General features: G+C 41.6%; 2 protein-coding genes across 12 annotated transcripts in view; one reads left to right on the forward strand and one right to left on the reverse strand.

Annotated features, from left to right (window-relative positions):
• On the forward strand, positions 1–3,227 carry fkbp14 (FKBP prolyl isomerase 14). Of its 2 annotated transcripts, XM_034552998.1 has the most exons (5): positions 5–109; positions 243–316; positions 655–806; positions 1,020–1,147; positions 1,225–3,227. In XM_034552998.1, the coding sequence occupies exons 2-5, from the start codon at positions 258–260 to the stop codon at positions 1,381–1,383; spliced, it is 498 nt and encodes a 165-aa protein (XP_034408889.1). In that variant the 5' UTR covers positions 5–109; positions 243–257; the 3' UTR covers positions 1,384–3,227. The 2 variants fall into 2 exon arrangements, with proteins under 2 accessions (XP_034408888.1, XP_034408889.1); XM_034552997.1 differs by having other exon boundaries at positions 1–316.
• The window catches only part of chn2 (chimerin 2), a 23,199-nt gene continuing 8,922 nt past the window's right edge, over positions 2,995–17,271 (reverse strand). For 7 of the 10 annotated variants that reach the window (XM_034552993.1, XM_034552990.1, XM_034552989.1 and 4 more), the window contains 12 exons: positions 16,973–17,011; positions 15,425–15,480; positions 13,653–13,684; positions 13,314–13,427; positions 12,900–13,170; positions 8,160–8,243; positions 7,020–7,104; positions 5,652–5,825; positions 5,342–5,419; positions 5,004–5,141; positions 4,802–4,907; positions 2,995–4,261 (listed from right to left, as the gene is read on the reverse strand). In XM_034552993.1, the coding sequence (XP_034408884.1) occupies positions 4,090–4,261; positions 4,802–4,907; positions 5,004–5,141; positions 5,342–5,419; positions 5,652–5,825; positions 7,020–7,104; positions 8,160–8,243; positions 12,900–13,170; positions 13,314–13,427; positions 13,653–13,684; positions 15,425–15,480; positions 16,973–17,011 (1,349 nt within the window). In that variant the 3' untranslated portion in view covers positions 2,995–4,089. Of the gene's footprint in view, positions 4,262–4,801; positions 4,908–5,003; positions 5,142–5,341; positions 5,420–5,651; positions 5,826–7,019; positions 7,105–8,159; positions 8,244–12,899; positions 13,171–13,313; positions 13,428–13,652; positions 13,685–13,781; positions 13,843–15,424; positions 15,481–16,972; positions 17,012–17,271 lie in introns of those variants that run through there. The other 3 variants (XM_034552994.1, XM_034552996.1, XM_034552995.1) reach the window with 2 other exon arrangements.

The following is a 17,271-nucleotide window of genomic DNA, read 5'->3' on the forward strand; positions in this document are numbered from 1 at the left end:
GTGCTCGCTGAAGTTGGCTGCCACGTAGTTGACATTCCTGCCATCTATTTATTAAGTACTGCATTTTGTAAAAAGGTTTAAATTAGTTTTTTTTAAATTTATTTCGCGTGTAAGTGAACATGATTTTCTTTTCTATTTGTTCGATATTGCCCTCACTGTTTGTGTTTGTTACCGGGGGGAAACTGCCCGAGCCAGAAGTGAAAATTGAAGTTTTACATAAACCCTTCATGTGTTCCCGTAAGTCAAAGTATGGAGACATGCTTCTTGTTCATCACGAAGGCTTCTTGGAAAGTAATGGCACCCTGTTTTTTTCCAGGTAATTTGTTGTGATATAATGCTGCATGTATTGCTGTTTAATGTTGTTACACTCCTAATGCAATATGCTACAGCCCACTTGTCACTAGGACTATCTGCTCTATAGAAATCACTTCTCAAAACATATCTTAATAATAATTGTAAGTGTGCACTTTACTTTAAATATTTTTTTTAAATGATGGTTATTATTATATTGTCCTATCAGACCTCATGACGGTCTTGAAAGTTAGGTGGCAGCTATTCAACCATTTATTGTACATATTTGTGATATAAATTCTGTGTGTACTGGACTTTTCTTTTTCAAAGAAAACTGTGATGGATCTTTGTTACTCTTGGCAGCCGCAAACATGGGGATCAAAATCCAGTATGGTTCACTCTTGGGATTCAAGAGGTGCTCAAGGGTTGGGATAAGGGTCTGAGCAACATGTGCACAGGAGAGCGCAGGAAAGTGACCATTCCTCCATCTCTGGCATATGGCAAGGAAGGGAAAGGTAACAGACTTTATATGTAAGACACAAACACATGCTGGAGAAGGTCTGTTGACTCTTCTTTTCTTCTTGTGTTACACCATAACATGTCTGTGTTTCTATTCAGGGGAATAGCCCACCATTATGGACCTTCATTATTGTATTTGTGGAGCCCTGTACACTCAGTCCCCTTTTCCCCCAGTCCGATTCACCTGTTTCTTTTTTGGTGGTTTACAGGCAAGATCCCTCCAAGCAGTACCCTCATTTTTGAAATCGAGCTCATGGAGATCCGAAATGGTCCCAGGTCGCACGAGTCTTTCCGGGAGATGGATCTCAATGACGACTGGAAGCTCTGCAGAGAGGAGGTGGGACATTCTTAAAACTGCTTTTCTATAAATAATTGTTTTGTTGCTATGTCATTATCATTCTGTCTTTGCTACAGGTTAGAGAGTACCTGAAGAAAGAATTTGAGAAACATGGATATTCCCCCAATGACACAAATCACGAAGTGATGGTTGAGGACATCTTCAAAAATGAGGACGAAGATAAAGATGGTTTTATATCTGCGAGGGAATTCACCTACCAACACGATGAGCTCTAAACTCTAAAGCACTGATTTCATCTACTTTTTCAAACTAGGGTTTGTTTGTTAAATCACCTTCTGTTACACTACAGAGCAACAGTATTAAGACCCATAATCAATTGATATCTACATTCTGCACTGAGAATGTGACCACAAATGCATTTAGGCTCCCCATTAGAATTTCTATTTTATTTACTTTACTGTGGTGATACAGTCTCTGTGATGCTGGATGGTCGTTTTTCTCTGTGTACGTCTTCATTATTCACTAGAGGGCACTCTTGTCCTAGACTTTTGTATCATTTACACATTTCAAAACAACAACAACAACAACAACAACAACAATAAACTGTAAGGGGTCCTTCTCTTTGAGTTTCAAGATTTATGTTTAAAGGTATGTTCTGCCTAAAACAACCATCAAAATCCCTCTGAAGCATCCAATATGTACATTCTGCAGGGAATAAGATCCAAACTAAAACAGTATCAAATATAAATTGGTTTCATTGAACCCTGAGTAGGAAACAAAGTGTTCAAGTTAATATTTAAGTTATTTGAAAACGATTATTATACAGGAGGGGAACATTCCTAATCACTATCAAATAAAACTAATATGGCGTGTAAGTCCACAAGAGAAGTGACTCTTGGTTTGATGATTGATTACATAAATGTCAAAATAAAATGTCCTATGATTATTTAAAGATCTAGAATAGTCAATCACAGGTGATATATAGATATATATCTATATATCTTACCCTATAAGCTCTATACCAGGGAGAACAGAAGTAGCAGTAGTTAGGGTGTTGTGATGGAACATCAACAGGAAGCACAATGTTTCAAAGATTAAAGAAGCCAGTGAGATGTGTGATTGCTGTCAGAATTTATGTATATTATTTTCCTGAATCCATTCAAATGAAAGCATTGTAAGATTTTGGTTGAGTGAATGTTGGCAGCGAATGTGAGCCTCCCAAGTTAAATTTAATTGATTAAAACATTTTTGTCGGATGATGCCGTAGAGATAGATGAGGGTTTTCCCCCCATAAGCAACGGCTATAAGCATATCAGACATACATCACAGTGGCTCCATTACGTCGCGGTGCATGCACATCTCACCATAAGCTGTAGCATCAATAAATACCGATGGTGTGCATCTCAATCGTTTTTTAGTCACTAACTTAAACTAGAAGTCATTTTATTCTAATAGTTTAAATAAATAAGAGAAAGGAGGTACAACTATTATTGTGTAATCTTCTACCAAAATGACATTCTGATGAAAGCTGACGGAGTTTGAACATCGTGGTGCAATAATGTCTCCTCACAAAGAGCACCACTGTTTTTCTCACCAAACAAGTTCATATGGTATCTGGCCAAATGCCATACTGCTGACTACACCTACACATAAACTGGACGAGTGGGAAGGTTATATGGTAACCCAGAGATTGAATATTAGATAAAGCCTTCTACCTGAAATGCCTGGTATGGATATGACAATAACTATCACAAAAAGGTTACGAGCAACCCTTAATAGCGCCGTTATATATAATAATCGCACACTTCTTCTCACTGAACCTCTTCGACAGCCATCTCACTGCAGTACGATTAGCGGACAAACACAGGGAGAAAGTACAACAGGTCACACTATTTGAAACTCAAGTTTTCTTTCCTTTAATAAATCAACATTTGAGAAATTACATTTTTAATTGCAACCGTCACAAAAATACATTTTGATAAAATGGATTTGTAGAAAGGATTTACCTGATCACATCCAACCAACTGTGTAATAAACATGCTCGGTACAGCTGTAGTATGACTCTTAACTTCTATGGCACTTTGAAGTGAAACGCAGCTACTGCTGCACCGAGTGATGTCACTGGCATACGAAAAAGAAAACAAATGGGCCCAGATCCTATTTTTGACTTAAAGACATCCCAAATTACAGCATGTAAACAGAAATACCACAAAGCTGGCAACAGACATGTGTGCAAAAGAGTTTTACAATATGCCTGCAACATGACATGTGAATCACAACGACCAGTATTTAATGCAGCTGTGTATTGCTCACCAGAGTATGTTGCAAATAAAAATAGTAAAACCACAAACGTCTTCTTGTCCAATTCTTTTTTCTCTCTCTTGTGATCAGTTTTGTATTTAGACATCAATTCACCGAAAAAAATCATTCTCAACAGTATATATTATTGTGACAAAAGAACAAGATGCAGAGTAAAAGACAAAAATAAACATCTTTACAAAATAAATCTTTACACTCGTTGCAAAAAAAGTGCTTCATGAGCGTCCAATTGTCTCATCTCTCAACTTTTAGTACACACAGTTAAAATACTGATCCCACTAAAACCACAATAAGCACACATGTAATGTGGGAACGTGCACTTGCTTCACAGCAGCACTGATTGACAGTCTGCCATCATGACCGTGTCTACACCAGGTAGTGACAGTCTTCAAATGACACAGAGGAGGGAACAGCACTGTAGGTAGTTAAAAACACTGGATCCTTTCCCAATATAAAAAAGATGGACTTGGCTGGGTATAAAAACCCAAACTTACAGTAACAAGACAATGTCAACACTAGACCAACATCAACTAAAACAGTCATGCGAGAAAAGAAGCGTTTCAAGTTCAATTTGATTACAAACGATTCTGAAACTTCATTAGAATCAAGGTGGGTTGAATTTCCTCTATGACAATAAATACATGTCCTGCATGCCTCAGTCCTTAGAATAAGACATCTTCATGCTCTATCATCAGCTGCATCACTAGTTTCTGCTGCCTCATGTCGTTCAGCGTCGTCAAGGCGTTCTGCTCTGGTGGCTGCATCAGCGTTGGACCGTAGACAATCCCCAGGTTCTCGGCATTCATTAAATTGTCCTTTTCTAACTGCGTCACCCTGTACAAGCAAAGAAGAGCAGCAGTCTGTAAGTAAATAGAACTAGGCAAAATACAAAAGAAAGCAGGATGTTGAACAATATTTGAATCTGAAATGACTTCCTTATTTTCAACAAATCCAATGAAAAGACCTTAACCAATAAAGAGTTAGTCTGTGTTTCAATACTTTAAGACTTCTGTACTCTTTCTTTGGCAAAAACTAGTTCCAAATATAATTTTCTCAACAGGCTAAATCATTTCCTAAAACAGCCGGGCACTGTAGTTAATAACAAAAGTTACTCAAACAGGAGTATGTTGGATCTGCGGTGCTCATGTTCATTGTAATAAAGGAATATATCCTAAAGAGCACGTTTTGGACAACAATGGAGGTCTATGGCACAAAGGATTATGATAGAAGAGAAGATGCCATTCACGCAATACTTGTTAGGGGAATAATGCATTGTTGTTTTTGGTCTTTGCAAGGGGTTTGAAGTCAGTTCTTCACATAAAAGAACTAAAAACATTGCATGTCCTTGTATTGGTGACTTGTGTGTGAACTGACCTCTTGAGGTGAGCCATCAGGTAACGTAGGGTCTCGTAGTGGGCGGGGGGGAGCTGCAGCAAATTCTCGTGGATGGCCTCCAGTCTGGATTCCGCACTTGGAATTTCTACATTTCAATAGTAATATGATTAGTATCCGAGCACTGCAGGGTAGCAGTAACACAGTAACGGCATTGAATAGTCCAGAGTGGAGAAGCGCTTACTTGCAGCTTGAATAAATTTGGAGTACAAGTCAAACGTAATGATTGGAATGGGAAGGTCTCTTAAGTAGAGCTTCAGAGCACCAGCAATTATGTTGATGTCTGCATAGGCACTGGCACTGATGTCAGCCTTTTCACCATCTGTTGACGAAAAAAGAAAATATCACTGACATGTAATATTGGATACAATAATATATAAAGGCTGAATGTTCTTGTGTGCGTCACAAAATAACGGACAGTGCTATTTTGTGCCGTACTGTAGCTGAAACAAGCTTCTCATTTAAAAGTATGACCCTGTAGACTAAAACCTCAGAGACCAAATAAATCTGATGTCAACAAACCTCGGTCAAAGGCAAGCCTCACTTCCTCGATGTGCTCTGAGAAGCCAGACACTCGGTAGAGACCTTCAGATGTCATGCCTGCAACAGAAAATGAAACAGACACATTTTTGTGGGGAATTTCTTTTCTTATCCCCCTCCCTACCTCCCATTCTGCACCATGGGCATAACGCTCTATGACCTAGAGACAATATTGACATTTGTTCTAACAAAACTATAGATGAGCATTTGCTAATCAAACTCTACGTTCCGCTTTCCTTTCTCTGAAGTGATTGATGGGTTTAAATGTAATGCCTGAATAACTGCATTCTACCTCTCAGCTCTATCTCTCGAATGCACATGTCCACCACCATGGGCCGTGTTGTGTTGTGAGCTTTGACAAGCGTGGTGAGGTCACAGCTGAACACTTTCTTTATCCTGCGCAGGTCCGGCTGGCAGTCACTGGGAACCAGTTTGGAACACTGTTTGTGTACATTCAGTCCACAATCTAGGAGAGCAAGAGATAGATGAACAGAGAGAGGGAGAGATTAGTCTCAGACTGATGATAACACAACCATCACAGTAGGCCTAAGACAGCAGTCTGAAAAGGTTTCCCAGAGTCAGTGATAAACTGCGCAGCCGCAGTTAAGCCATCTGCATGCCCTGCGCCAAAGGTGCAGTATGGGTGGGGGTTCTTGTCGTAGTTTCAGTCACATGCTGGATAGCTGGCGAGAGCAGAGTGTGTGTAAGAAACACACCAGCTTGTGTGGCGGCACAGCTTGGAACGAAGGTTTTTGAGGAGCCATACTTGTAGACGGGTGTCTGGCTGAAATTGTTCATCACAAGGACGTTTTTAGTGCCCGAGCGACGTTAACGCTGGTCTGCTGATTGGGGTCCTCGCTTTCTGTCAGTGCTCGCAGAGAGAGTGTAGCAGCAGATAAGAAAAGAATGGGCGCGAGACAGGGAGCGAGAGAGGACAAAGAAGTCTCTCCGGTTTCCCACAGCACATGAGGTGTCTGATGATAGCAGCGTTTGCCTCTGGCTTATCAGCGTGGCAAATGTCTCAACAACAAACACTGTTTATGGAGGAAGTGGCCAAGTTCACTGATGTGCACATTGGTTTCATGTCTGTGCAGTGAACAAATCTTGTGACTATGGAGGTCATAATAACTCCACTGAGCTCTCATACGTAATCAACCACTTAGATCTGCTGCTATATTAGGTCACAATTACAGTGCATTTGACCTGTGTTTGACCTGCATTTTGTCATCATTCACTTCATGTTTTTGTCGTGATTTCTGTTGACGGAGAAGCATTACTCACATTGGCATATAAATGTGGTCAGCGTACTGCATCACATGGCATTTATTTGCACAGTAACCAGTTAAAAGGGAATTATAAAACAGCGTGTAAAAACATAGAGTTGCCTTTCAGTTGGAAGACTGTGATTAAACAGTAGGATTCAAAAAGAGTGATTATATAAAAGTGTTGCTGTGAAAAGAATGATCTTTGATGAATCACTGACTCAACTTGTTTGTCACAGACGCAACAGGAATATTATCGATCCCACCATTTAAAAGCATGCATCCGAAACATCCGTGACAGGACAGTCAGCCACAGAACATACACTACTTGTGTATTTTAAGACATATGTGACATTCTTTGTGTAATTTGTGTAATGCATGACATGCTGCTTTGGTACCTGAGCAGCGGACACCCTGGGCGATGAGGCCCCACATGAAGTTGGCACAGTACTCGCACCAGTGCGGCCCTCGAAAGGTGTGTACCTGGGGTTTAGAGAAGACATTGTCATACATGAACAAACTCACACCGCATATTGCAAGTCATTGCTATGTCCAGTCCAAACTGGAGTCTTTCATGTACGGGACAGATTACTTTGTGATCCCAAGCTACAGTGGATGGGACCCCTTGCCAAATGAGAGCAGTTGTATATACAAGGAAGATTAAAGGATTTACTATAATGTGGATGGCATCTGCTCCGGGGCAATCGGATACATGCAGGCAGCCACAGAGGCAAGCCCACTGTGCTCCCTAAAAACACAGCTAAGATGGTAAATGGAGGCCTGTGCATGTGTGCACACACACCTTCATTTGAATAGGTAGTAGTAGACTGATGAGTGAAGGGGGACTACAGCAGGTGGTAAATGGAGGGTTTTTTCTTCTTTTTAAAAGGGGACTATACAAAAAGCTGGGGGTCATTATAACCTGTCTGTTAACTGAAACCCAAGATACAATTGCAAGAATGTTGAGTCGCCCAGAGGCAAAGTGTCCCTGAATTCTCCTTTGTATATCTAAAAAAACCTTAAACTCGTTTCTGGTTTTCACGATGTCCTATAATAATAATAATAATAATGCATTTAATTTATATAGCGCTATGCACTTACACTCTGTGACTGAGAGTGGAGGACTTTACAATACTTTTCAACTGTTTTTACAAAATCAGCAGCCGAAAGCATAAAGAGATCTAAGAGCTTTAAAATCAATTCCAATCAATGTGCTCTGCTAATGGCTTGCAGTACAGTGTATCCATTAGTTCCCCTCCGTGCATATGGGTGTCAGCTGCATGTGTTCTCATTAAAACAGCAACATACACTATGGTCTATGATGGGACGAGCAAACATCGGAGGCAGCCAAAGACACATCTATAAAGCCGTCTCTCGTAGGGACTAACAAACATTGAGCGGGAATAGAAAACTACAGAAAATGTATTTCTTCTTTAGCGTAAAATAAGTAATAATTATGATGATTATAATAAATATATTTAAGTAATATATCAAGTTTTCAGCAGCCATCAAACTATTCTGAATAAAAGCCTGCTCACCTTGAAGTTGTGTATCTTCTCGTAGGAGCACTGCTTCTCCGGTGTATCTTTCAAGGCACTCTGTCGCACCAGAGGTGAGGATATCTGTGAACAGGAGGCCAACAGTTTAATAGGCTTCCACAGAAGTGCTCTCTTGCTCCCAAGTTTGACTCCCAGAGCCAAAGCCAGCAGCTCCTGACGCTTCCTCTCATGTCTTTTAGCCTTGTGGGTAATCAACTCCCCTCCTCTGTTTTCTTCAGCGCCCATGCTCGCCTGGTCGGGCTCCCACAGACTCTCCATCTCCTCTGGGGAAAGATGCTCAGGCGAGATGTGGGTGCTGTGCAGCAGACGTTGCCGGCAACAGCCCAGCGCAGAGGTGGCAGCGACACTCCACTCCCCTCTGACCCAGGAGGGCGACTGACGACAGCCAGCACGGGGTTGACTCTGCATCTGGTCGGATTCCAGTGGCAGCAGCGAGCAAGAACAGCAGAGGGAAATGGGTCGCTAGTGGGCGGCCTGAGGGCAGGAGTGTGCCTCACACAATGGCCCTCTTTCACACACCCAGAAAGGAAAGAGGGAGAGAACAGGGTCTCTGATAGGGAGGGGCCAGGAGGTTGAGTGCGAGGGCAGTCGGGTGCTGTCAGGACCGCTTCACACAGCTCAAAAGGCTCTGTAAAGAAGGATCAATAGTGCAGAAGCCCTCTTTATTGCACAGAGCGCACTCCCATTAGCACGCTGCCTTCCGGACACACTCCACTCCACTGGAGATAAAACTCAACTGCCAGCAGCTCTCAGTGAGTGCTGAATCTCCTAAAAAACGGCTGCTCAAAAACGGACCAACGATTCTCCAGTCTGCCAGAGCCGGGGCTGTGTCCTCGTAATACAAACAGATCTTGACCTCCACCTATGTCAGTCGGCGGGTGGAATTCCCCACTCTGCCGTCCAGACTGGATGTTCCAGACACTCTGACTGCAGACTACTCCCGCCAATCACAATCATTCCTCTCAGAAGACCAGGAGAGCTCGACCATCAACTGGGATTGGCAGGGATTACTGCCATAATCCTTACACGGGGAATAATCCTGCAGTGCCCAAATCCAAGTAAAATCCCACAACAGGCTCATTTGTAGGTCTGCAGCCATATAGTATTATGGCAGCTGCTGCTATGTTCATGCTGACTTTGTCCCGATTAGCTTGTAAACAACCAGTAAACAGCACCAGAAGGCTCTTGGTTTTCTAATTAATCAATAAGCTTTGAGCAAGTACGCAACAATAACAGCAGTACAAACTACATGTTAAATAACAGGCATCTGCAAGATGTTATGCCAAACAGCTATTTTATAGATCAGCTAAGCTTTAACATGGGAAGACAGGACGAGAGACAAAAGGTTGAACTACTTAATTAAACAGGGAGGAGAGGTCATAAAGTGAGTAAGCATTGGATTTGTGATGATAAAGAGCTGGAGAAAAAGCAGAGTAGTGAGGCCGAGAGCAAAAGACCCCAAAGGGCAACTGCAAAGCAGAGATAAAATGAAAGGATTGGCAGCTTACAGACACACTAGCAAAGTCAAAGATTGCTGTGGGCTTTTTGTGTCTATTTCTTTGTGTCTCTGGCGACCGGAGGCGACAGTTGATAGCCGATAGCTGAAAGAATGACAGCACAGGTGAAGATATTTGTCATTGTGGTTGGCATTCCTTGAAAAGACCTAGACATACCATACCATACAATTCAGCTCTACAGCTAAGTCTGACGGGACGGATGAGGAATAGATCACTCTGAGATATTTTAGCCTTGCTAGGTTGGAGGGAGGGAGGACAAGGGCTGCACTCTTTGTCTGCAGGCAGATGGCTTCTTGTCTCTTAAAGAAGAGCTTGGAAGAAAGGACACAAAAGGTGGTCACACAACAAGCTCTGCTTTCTTTTCAGTGACTTGGCTCTTTTATTTCTGCAGGGCTTTGTGGGAGCACAGCTGAGCGGACTCTGTTGTGACCATAGAGAACTTGGAATCATGGGAAAACGGCACAGTGGGCACCGACACAGTATGACAACGGGATACAACTACACATCCCCAACAAAACAGCCCTCACAACATCTCTGACAAAAAGGGAAAAAAGACATTCCGTGACGGGTAAAAGCAGTCACAGATATCAATATCAATATTAGAAAATGGAAAAAATTGCCAAATTTGTCTTCAATAGGAACACTGAAGATTGAACTATTTGTCTGTGTCCGCAGCGGAAAATAATTAAGCACTTACAAAAGTCTGTAAATGTACACTTACAAAGCGGTGCGTGGAGCATTTATACATTTTAAAACTAAAACACGTGAATGTCTGTTTTTGCATTTCCACAGCGTGAAACTCTCAGGAGAGTACATGTAATTATCCGAACAGACAACGTGACAATTACTTCAGAAATCCTTTCAGGATATACGAGCAGACCAGCATGTCATGAGAGCCTCACTCAGATAAAACCAGTGTAGTGAGTATCAGGAGGAATGTGGCAGAGGTTTTGGCCACTGAGGAAGCTCTTGCACATGCAAAGAGAACTAAATTCAGGAGGTTGATCTACAGGTTGAGTTGCACCCCCCCCCCCCCCTCTCTCACCTTCCGGGAGCATTTTAATTACACAGGAATTTGCAGTCACAGCAATATGGTGGTATCAACCTTACACCGAGTAAATACACGTAAATGCTGACTATACAGTGAAGCCACTGTGGCTGTAATGCCCCAGGGCGTGGCTGTGTAATTGGTAAACATGAAGTTCAAAACGATACCACAGATTTGAGCCTTCAGGCCGGGTCTCGGCTTCTTGGACACATAACATTTTTCTCCATTTGACTGGCAGGTGGTTTTCAAACGCTGTCTGATGAAGCCTGCCATCATCACAGCCGTCACTCACTCAGATCCTCGTGTATGTGTAAACTTGGCAGGAGGAAAATGAAATCAGTTTTACAAAAGCGCCAAGATAACTGACACATTTACGTGCCGGTGGAGGTTAATAGGAGACTGAAGTCCACATATTTGCAAACATTATCGCTGTAACTCAAACAGAACGCACCAGTGCTGGACACTGTTCAATAAAGCTGTGTGTTAGGCAAACATAGGTTAGTCTGTGTGTCTTAGAGCATTTGTGAGGGAAGTCCACCGCTCTAGAGGTTGGTAGGGGCATGTAGCTCTGAGCTTATTTGAAACCACTATAAATCTGTTGCTGACTGACCGATGGCCATTAGGTTCAAACAAATGCAGCATTAATGGCTTATGTTTCAAGCGCCAGGGACCAAACTGAAGACTGATGATATTAATGATGCGACTGACGCTCCTGCTGACAGGGCTGCCATGCGCCTGTATGTCGCTGACGGACAAACTATAGGCCGACATGTTAAAGGCAAAGAATCTCCAAAGCAAAACTCTGAGAGACACAAAAATGAAACAGCAGAAGAAAGAAGAAGAAGAAAATATCAGTATATATTAATAAAAAGAGCTGGGTGTGAATCTTAGTGACATCATCACCCCAGAAATAGAAGATAAAACAAGTTAAGATTGCCACCTAGTGGCAGGAGAGATAGGATTCTTCCCCAAGAAGAAAACAGACATTCCTCGTTCCTCACTGATAAATCATTCACACACTTTAATCCGACTACATTTCACGAGTGCCAATGAATACAATGTGCAATTTGTCTCACCCAAGATCAGTGTGTCTTATATGCATGGCAGACAGAGCAAAAAGTCCCAGTCCCCTTGGTCATCATTACCTCTCAGTAGACGCAGCGAAGCGTGGCAGCAGTGAACACACCCAAGGGCTACAGGGATAATGTACGTCTTATCCACAGGACAAAGTGTCCTCTCAGTAGCATTCTCATCCTACTGGAAATGTTCAGCAGCATGGAAGTAGATCTTACTCATGGTACAGTCACAGGGCCGAGGGAATCTACCAGATAATCATCATGTACTGAGATGATGACGTTTCTAAATAAGATATATTGCTTTAGACAGTAAAACAGTATATATATTATTTATTAATGCTTATTACTGGACAGGTATCCAAAGTCTTAATCAAGGGGATTTAATGTAAAACCTTGAACATATATATATGACAAACTTCAAGTTTAGTTTCATTCAAGTATTTCTTTTTAGGTGTGTGTTGAGCACTGTGTAATAACAATGCTCATGTTAGAATAAAACATTGAGTGAGCTCTCTTAGCATGGTCCTCTCAGAGATAGAGCTGCAAATCAATTATTTCTATGAATCTAATGACTATTTGTCTTTTGTTCACTGAATTACCAGTTTGTCTCTAAAATGTTAGATAATAGTATAAAAAGTTTGCTTGCTTTGTCCAATTAACAGACCAAAACTAACATATGTAAATGTGAAATGTAAAGCAATAGCAGAGAGTGAGCGGAGAAAGTCAACACCAATCTCATGGAGCTTGCCTGGTAACCTCACGGTGACAACGAAATTCAAGGAAGTTACTGATCACGGCCTCGGCAAGTCATTTTAACATCTGTTGTATGGATTGCATGTTCATTAATCATCTCTAGAGGTGCTGGTACGTATATGTTGTTCTAGAATGGTAAGTTCAGCTATTTGATTATCAACATCGTTGACTCTCTCAATTCAGTGAGTCATCATTTTCACTCTAGATAGAGAGCCAGGCGGCTACACAACAGCATCTGTGAAGCACTGTCTTGCTCAAGGACACTTTACCCGGGTAGATACGTTAACTCTGAAACTCAGCTCACTTTCATGATCATAAAACTCACCTTTTCATCTCTCTGGAAGGTGACCCTGCGTGGTTCTGTGCGTCCACGGCTCAGCCTGTGCACCATCTTGTCCTTGAGCAACGAGGTGTAACCAAGGTGCTCGTAGATGGGGTTCGTGGTCATTTTGGCGATGTACTCTGCCGCCTTGGTCTCGATGTAGAGAGTGATGAGGGCGTCCGTCACAAGGTCATGGACCGACTCAAACCTCTTCTCCCCGACAAAGTGCTTCCCGTCATAAAACAACCTGTAGTTGAGGGTCTGGTGCCCAAACCTGGATGGAGACACATGGAGACAGAGGGGGAGCAGAGGTGGAATCGGTTGAGTGGATGAAAAAAAGAGAAAGAAGGTGGAGACTCAGCGAGGACTGGCCGACCTTTCAGAGGATTCTGTGCTGCATACTGATGGTGTTGGTACCTTAAGGCCAAGGTGTGAGTCCCCGGCTGTCTTTGGCTTTCCCTGATGAGGTAAGCACCCTCTGCTCCCGCCAGAAGCTCATCTGCATATTCCCGAGAGATCATGCCATGAAATCTGTAAACAAAAATAAATACAAATAAAGTATAACTCTTCCTCTAATATGATTTTATACTCAAATACACAGAAGAGAAACACATACACACACAATACACATCCATCCACTTGAACCCCAACCACATCTGATGCAAGGCAGGAATGATAAACAAAACTATCCTCTGCACATAGTAATATTTGAAAAAAAAGGCATAAAAAAGATGGAAGTAATAAAGTCACACTCACTCTCTCCCGTAGTATTTGGGTCTGTTTTCCATCTGTAAAGAAGAAGAATACATATTGGCTGGAGCAATGCGATATGAAAGCTGTGTGAATTGTTCTTGCAGCCTGTATGAAAGATAAAGGACTACACACCAGAGGACAGATTATCTCCATGTGTGCCCCCGCGTGTATTCGCAGCTATCATACCATAAAGCTAAATCACAGAGAGTGGAGATGAATTAGAGGCAGTGCAAGAAAACAGCGGCTGATACTGTATATTGCCAGCTGCAAATATTCAATATTTAGGGTGTTACTGTGTCACGCCAGGGTGTGTAGTGTGTCTGCATTACAAGGATATGGCTAGAAAAATGATTTCATCTTGTACATCCAGCTGCTTATTATCCACATCCTCTTTCCATTCAGCTTTACAGAAGATGGTGTAGAATCTCTTTTAAGATTCAAAGTTATGATCATTGGGGATTTGGAAATATGTCAAACATCATGTTGTGCTTTGATTTAACAGGTAGCCACTAATCTCACACAGCCAACCCACAACATTCACTTTGCTCCTCACAGCGTGGCAAGACTCGAAATAGGATGAGACATGCATCATTTCTGGTACAACGGAAGCTTGACAGTGAGGGCAGTAACAAGCAGAGTAACTTGTTCTGTAGCTGTATTCAAAAGCTCAGGGAATAAACGTCTATGCTGTCCACCAAAAGTGTTCCTGCTGCTTGCAATGAGTTTCTCTACTTGTTACTCTTAAAGCGAAGCATGGGGACATTGAAACTGGGTTTTGTCAGTCACTCTTGATCCCTTCTTGTTGTGCCTCCAATGTAAGTGATGGGGAGATCAAATCCTCAGTCCTCCTTCTGTGCAACAATGTACTTCAAAGTTTATCTGAAGCTATTAAAAGGTTTCAGCTGTCTGCGTCGACGATTCAAGTGGATATCATCCAGATAGTCCTATTAGTACAAAACTTCCACTTTTTAGAAAGACTTGTAAGAGTGTGATCCTATCCTCTAAATATTCTAGGTTGAAATGTGCTCGATACATAAAAGCAGTTGTCTTCTTCAGGCAGAAGGAGACCAAGTTCAATACATTTCCTAAAGGCAAAGAATAAGCCATGCAGTTGGAGGATCAGAGTTTAAGTTCCTTATGAGGTGTGAGAGTTTCAAGAGGCAGAAACTCAATCCCCGGAAGTTACTGATTGGTCCGGCTGCCAGCTGCTAGACTCAATCATTTCTCTGTGAATATTTCCAGGCTAAAACTGGAGAGTGAAAACTGAGTGAAAACTGAGAAACCGGAGATATAGTGTGGCTGAATGTCTGTTAACTGTAAACCTCTCAACAGGTTTTGGAAGTAAATGGAATGAATTCTTAGAAATAAGGTGGTTTAGTTTGAACCTTAGTGATATTGTCATATTAAAAAAATATTGTGTGAAACACATTGTATGGCATCTTTTTGTAAAAATAATATTAAATAAATCTTTATTATTATCACGTTTTTTTCTTTTATGTGTATATTTCATTTTAATCACATAGAGTTGTAATGCTGAGAGAATGACTCAATGAGTCATTGACAGTAAAATACCAAACAACCGCTGTTTCCAGCTTCTTAAATGTGAGGTATTATTACAGGTTTTCTATGGGGATTTCATAGACTCTCTGGTTTCTGAGAATGTGGCATTTGCTATTATTCCTTCATATTTTACAAACTACTTGTTGAATAAAAATATTAAATCAATCATTTAAGCCCGATACGGCTATTGTATAGAGATTTACAGATGTACTGACCTCCTGAGGACATGTGATCCTCTTTGGTCTCTGGGCTTCCTGCTGTAGTTGGTACACTGTCAGAGAAACACATGGATGTTAATAAAGGCCCTCTGCCCCTCTGAGCTATGTACACAGCTCAGTACAAGTTGTAATTGCATGCTTTTCGTAGATTTGTTACCAAAATAGCAGGAAACTAAATGATGTAGTACAGCTTTCAGACACCGGACATCGAACAACGTATGCACTTAACAGCCTTCCGTCTGGCTTCTGTCTGCAGCTCTGACTCAAAGGTAACACGGTACAACAGGAGCCATCAGCTTCTATATGCAAGGCTAAGCAGTCAGTGGTTTACATGACAGGAGCCATATATGTGCAATCCATTTGTGTGAATTAAGATCTGTTCCAATACTGGAAAAAACTAATACTTACACTTCTAAATACACCGCAAGCTGCAAACCCATGCTTCTCTGTATTAGAAGTACTTAATGTATCAACACAACTCAAAGTTAATCAGTGAAGCAAAGTGAAAATGGAATTGAGGGATTTTTTTTTATTTAGGGAAACTTGATTTTCTCTTTTATTTGACAAACTGGCACATTTCCAAACCAGACTCTATATACAAATCCTGCCATATTAACAATTATCTTCATTGTTTTATACTTGTTGTTGCTAGATGGGGCCTCAGAGAGACAAGGCAGTCTATAACCCGGTAAGATGTGGACTACACCAATGTCCTCATTTCTAACAACCGCTCTGATATTACAGCAAAGAAATGGCTGTGAGAGGTTGAGCCAAGTCTTCACCGCAACAGATTCTCCAGGCCGGGGAAGGAAGACTCCTGACTGTGAATGTTCATGTTTTGTCAGGCTGACTTAAGCCAACCAGCAAGATCTGGACCTCATCCATTCCTGTGACACGGTGAGCTCTAAAAATACCTCAGCAGAGGACCAGAGAAGTCAGGACTTCAGAAAGCCAGCATTATTGGAAAATGATATGTAAAGAGACCTTTAATTACAGGAAACATTTTAACGCTTTAAATTGAAATTGGTCGAACAGTACAACGTGTAGGGACAGACAAAGAGATTGTGCTCTGCTCTAACAAATGCATCACATATTTTCTGGGGAGTCAACCCATTTCCACCCACATGGCAAAAACATTGTATAATGAAGTGGGTGTCCTGAGGACCCTATTTCAGCTGAGCCTATTTGCAGGTAGTAAATCGTATTTTCCCTGGATGATGGTAACCTATTTTACTGAGGGATCAGGAATCCGCTGCTTTGCATGTTGTGCATGTGTTGTGTAGGCGAGTGTGTTCTAGTGTGTGTCTTTTGTGTGTGTGTGTGTGTGTGTGTGTGTGTGTGTGTAGTCTTTTTGAACCGGCAGTGTATCTAATTGCACTGTATCAAACAAAATGTAATTCTTCCAGGGGTGGAAAAACGTCTCTTTGCTATTTATAGATCACAAATAAATGTGCCGTTATTTAAAGAATCAAGCTAAAGGCCCAAGTCAGGTCAAGTCAGTCAACAACATTGCTAATCAGCATATAAAACAAATTAATTACTCACAGTAGGACTTCCATATGGGCGGTTGGTAATCCTCAGGGTCTGTAAAAGACAAAAATAAAGCAGGTTTCACAGTGGTGTTAGACTGTGCCCTGTTTTCTGTTGCATTACAATCTCCATTTCAAACCCTTTCCCAGTGGACTGACTGAGCTCTTCGCCATAATTATGTCACTGTTGTTTATCTCTCTGTTATAATTATGCATATGGCTTCCTTCACACTGTGCAGCTGCCTCTTGAGATGCACCAGTGAATACACTTCTAATCAGTGTGTCTGCTTCAGGGATAATCAATACAGATGTTTG

This window comes from Cyclopterus lumpus, chromosome 16 (assembly GCF_009769545.1).
Source record: "Cyclopterus lumpus isolate fCycLum1 chromosome 16, fCycLum1.pri, whole genome shotgun sequence".
NCBI lineage: Eukaryota > Metazoa > Chordata > Actinopteri > Perciformes > Cyclopteridae > Cyclopterus > Cyclopterus lumpus.

Coding starts and splice junctions, on each gene's coding strand:
- fkbp14 (XM_034552997.1), top strand. CDS start 120: ATGATTTTCTTTTCTATTTGTTCGATATTGCCCTCACTGTTTGTGTTT. Junction 807..1,019: donor ATATGGCAAGGAAGGGAAAG/GTAACAGACTTT, acceptor GGTGGTTTACAG/GCAAGATCCCTCCAAGCAGT. Junction 1,148..1,224: donor GGAAGCTCTGCAGAGAGGAG/GTGGGACATTCT, acceptor TCTTTGCTACAG/GTTAGAGAGTACCTGAAGAA.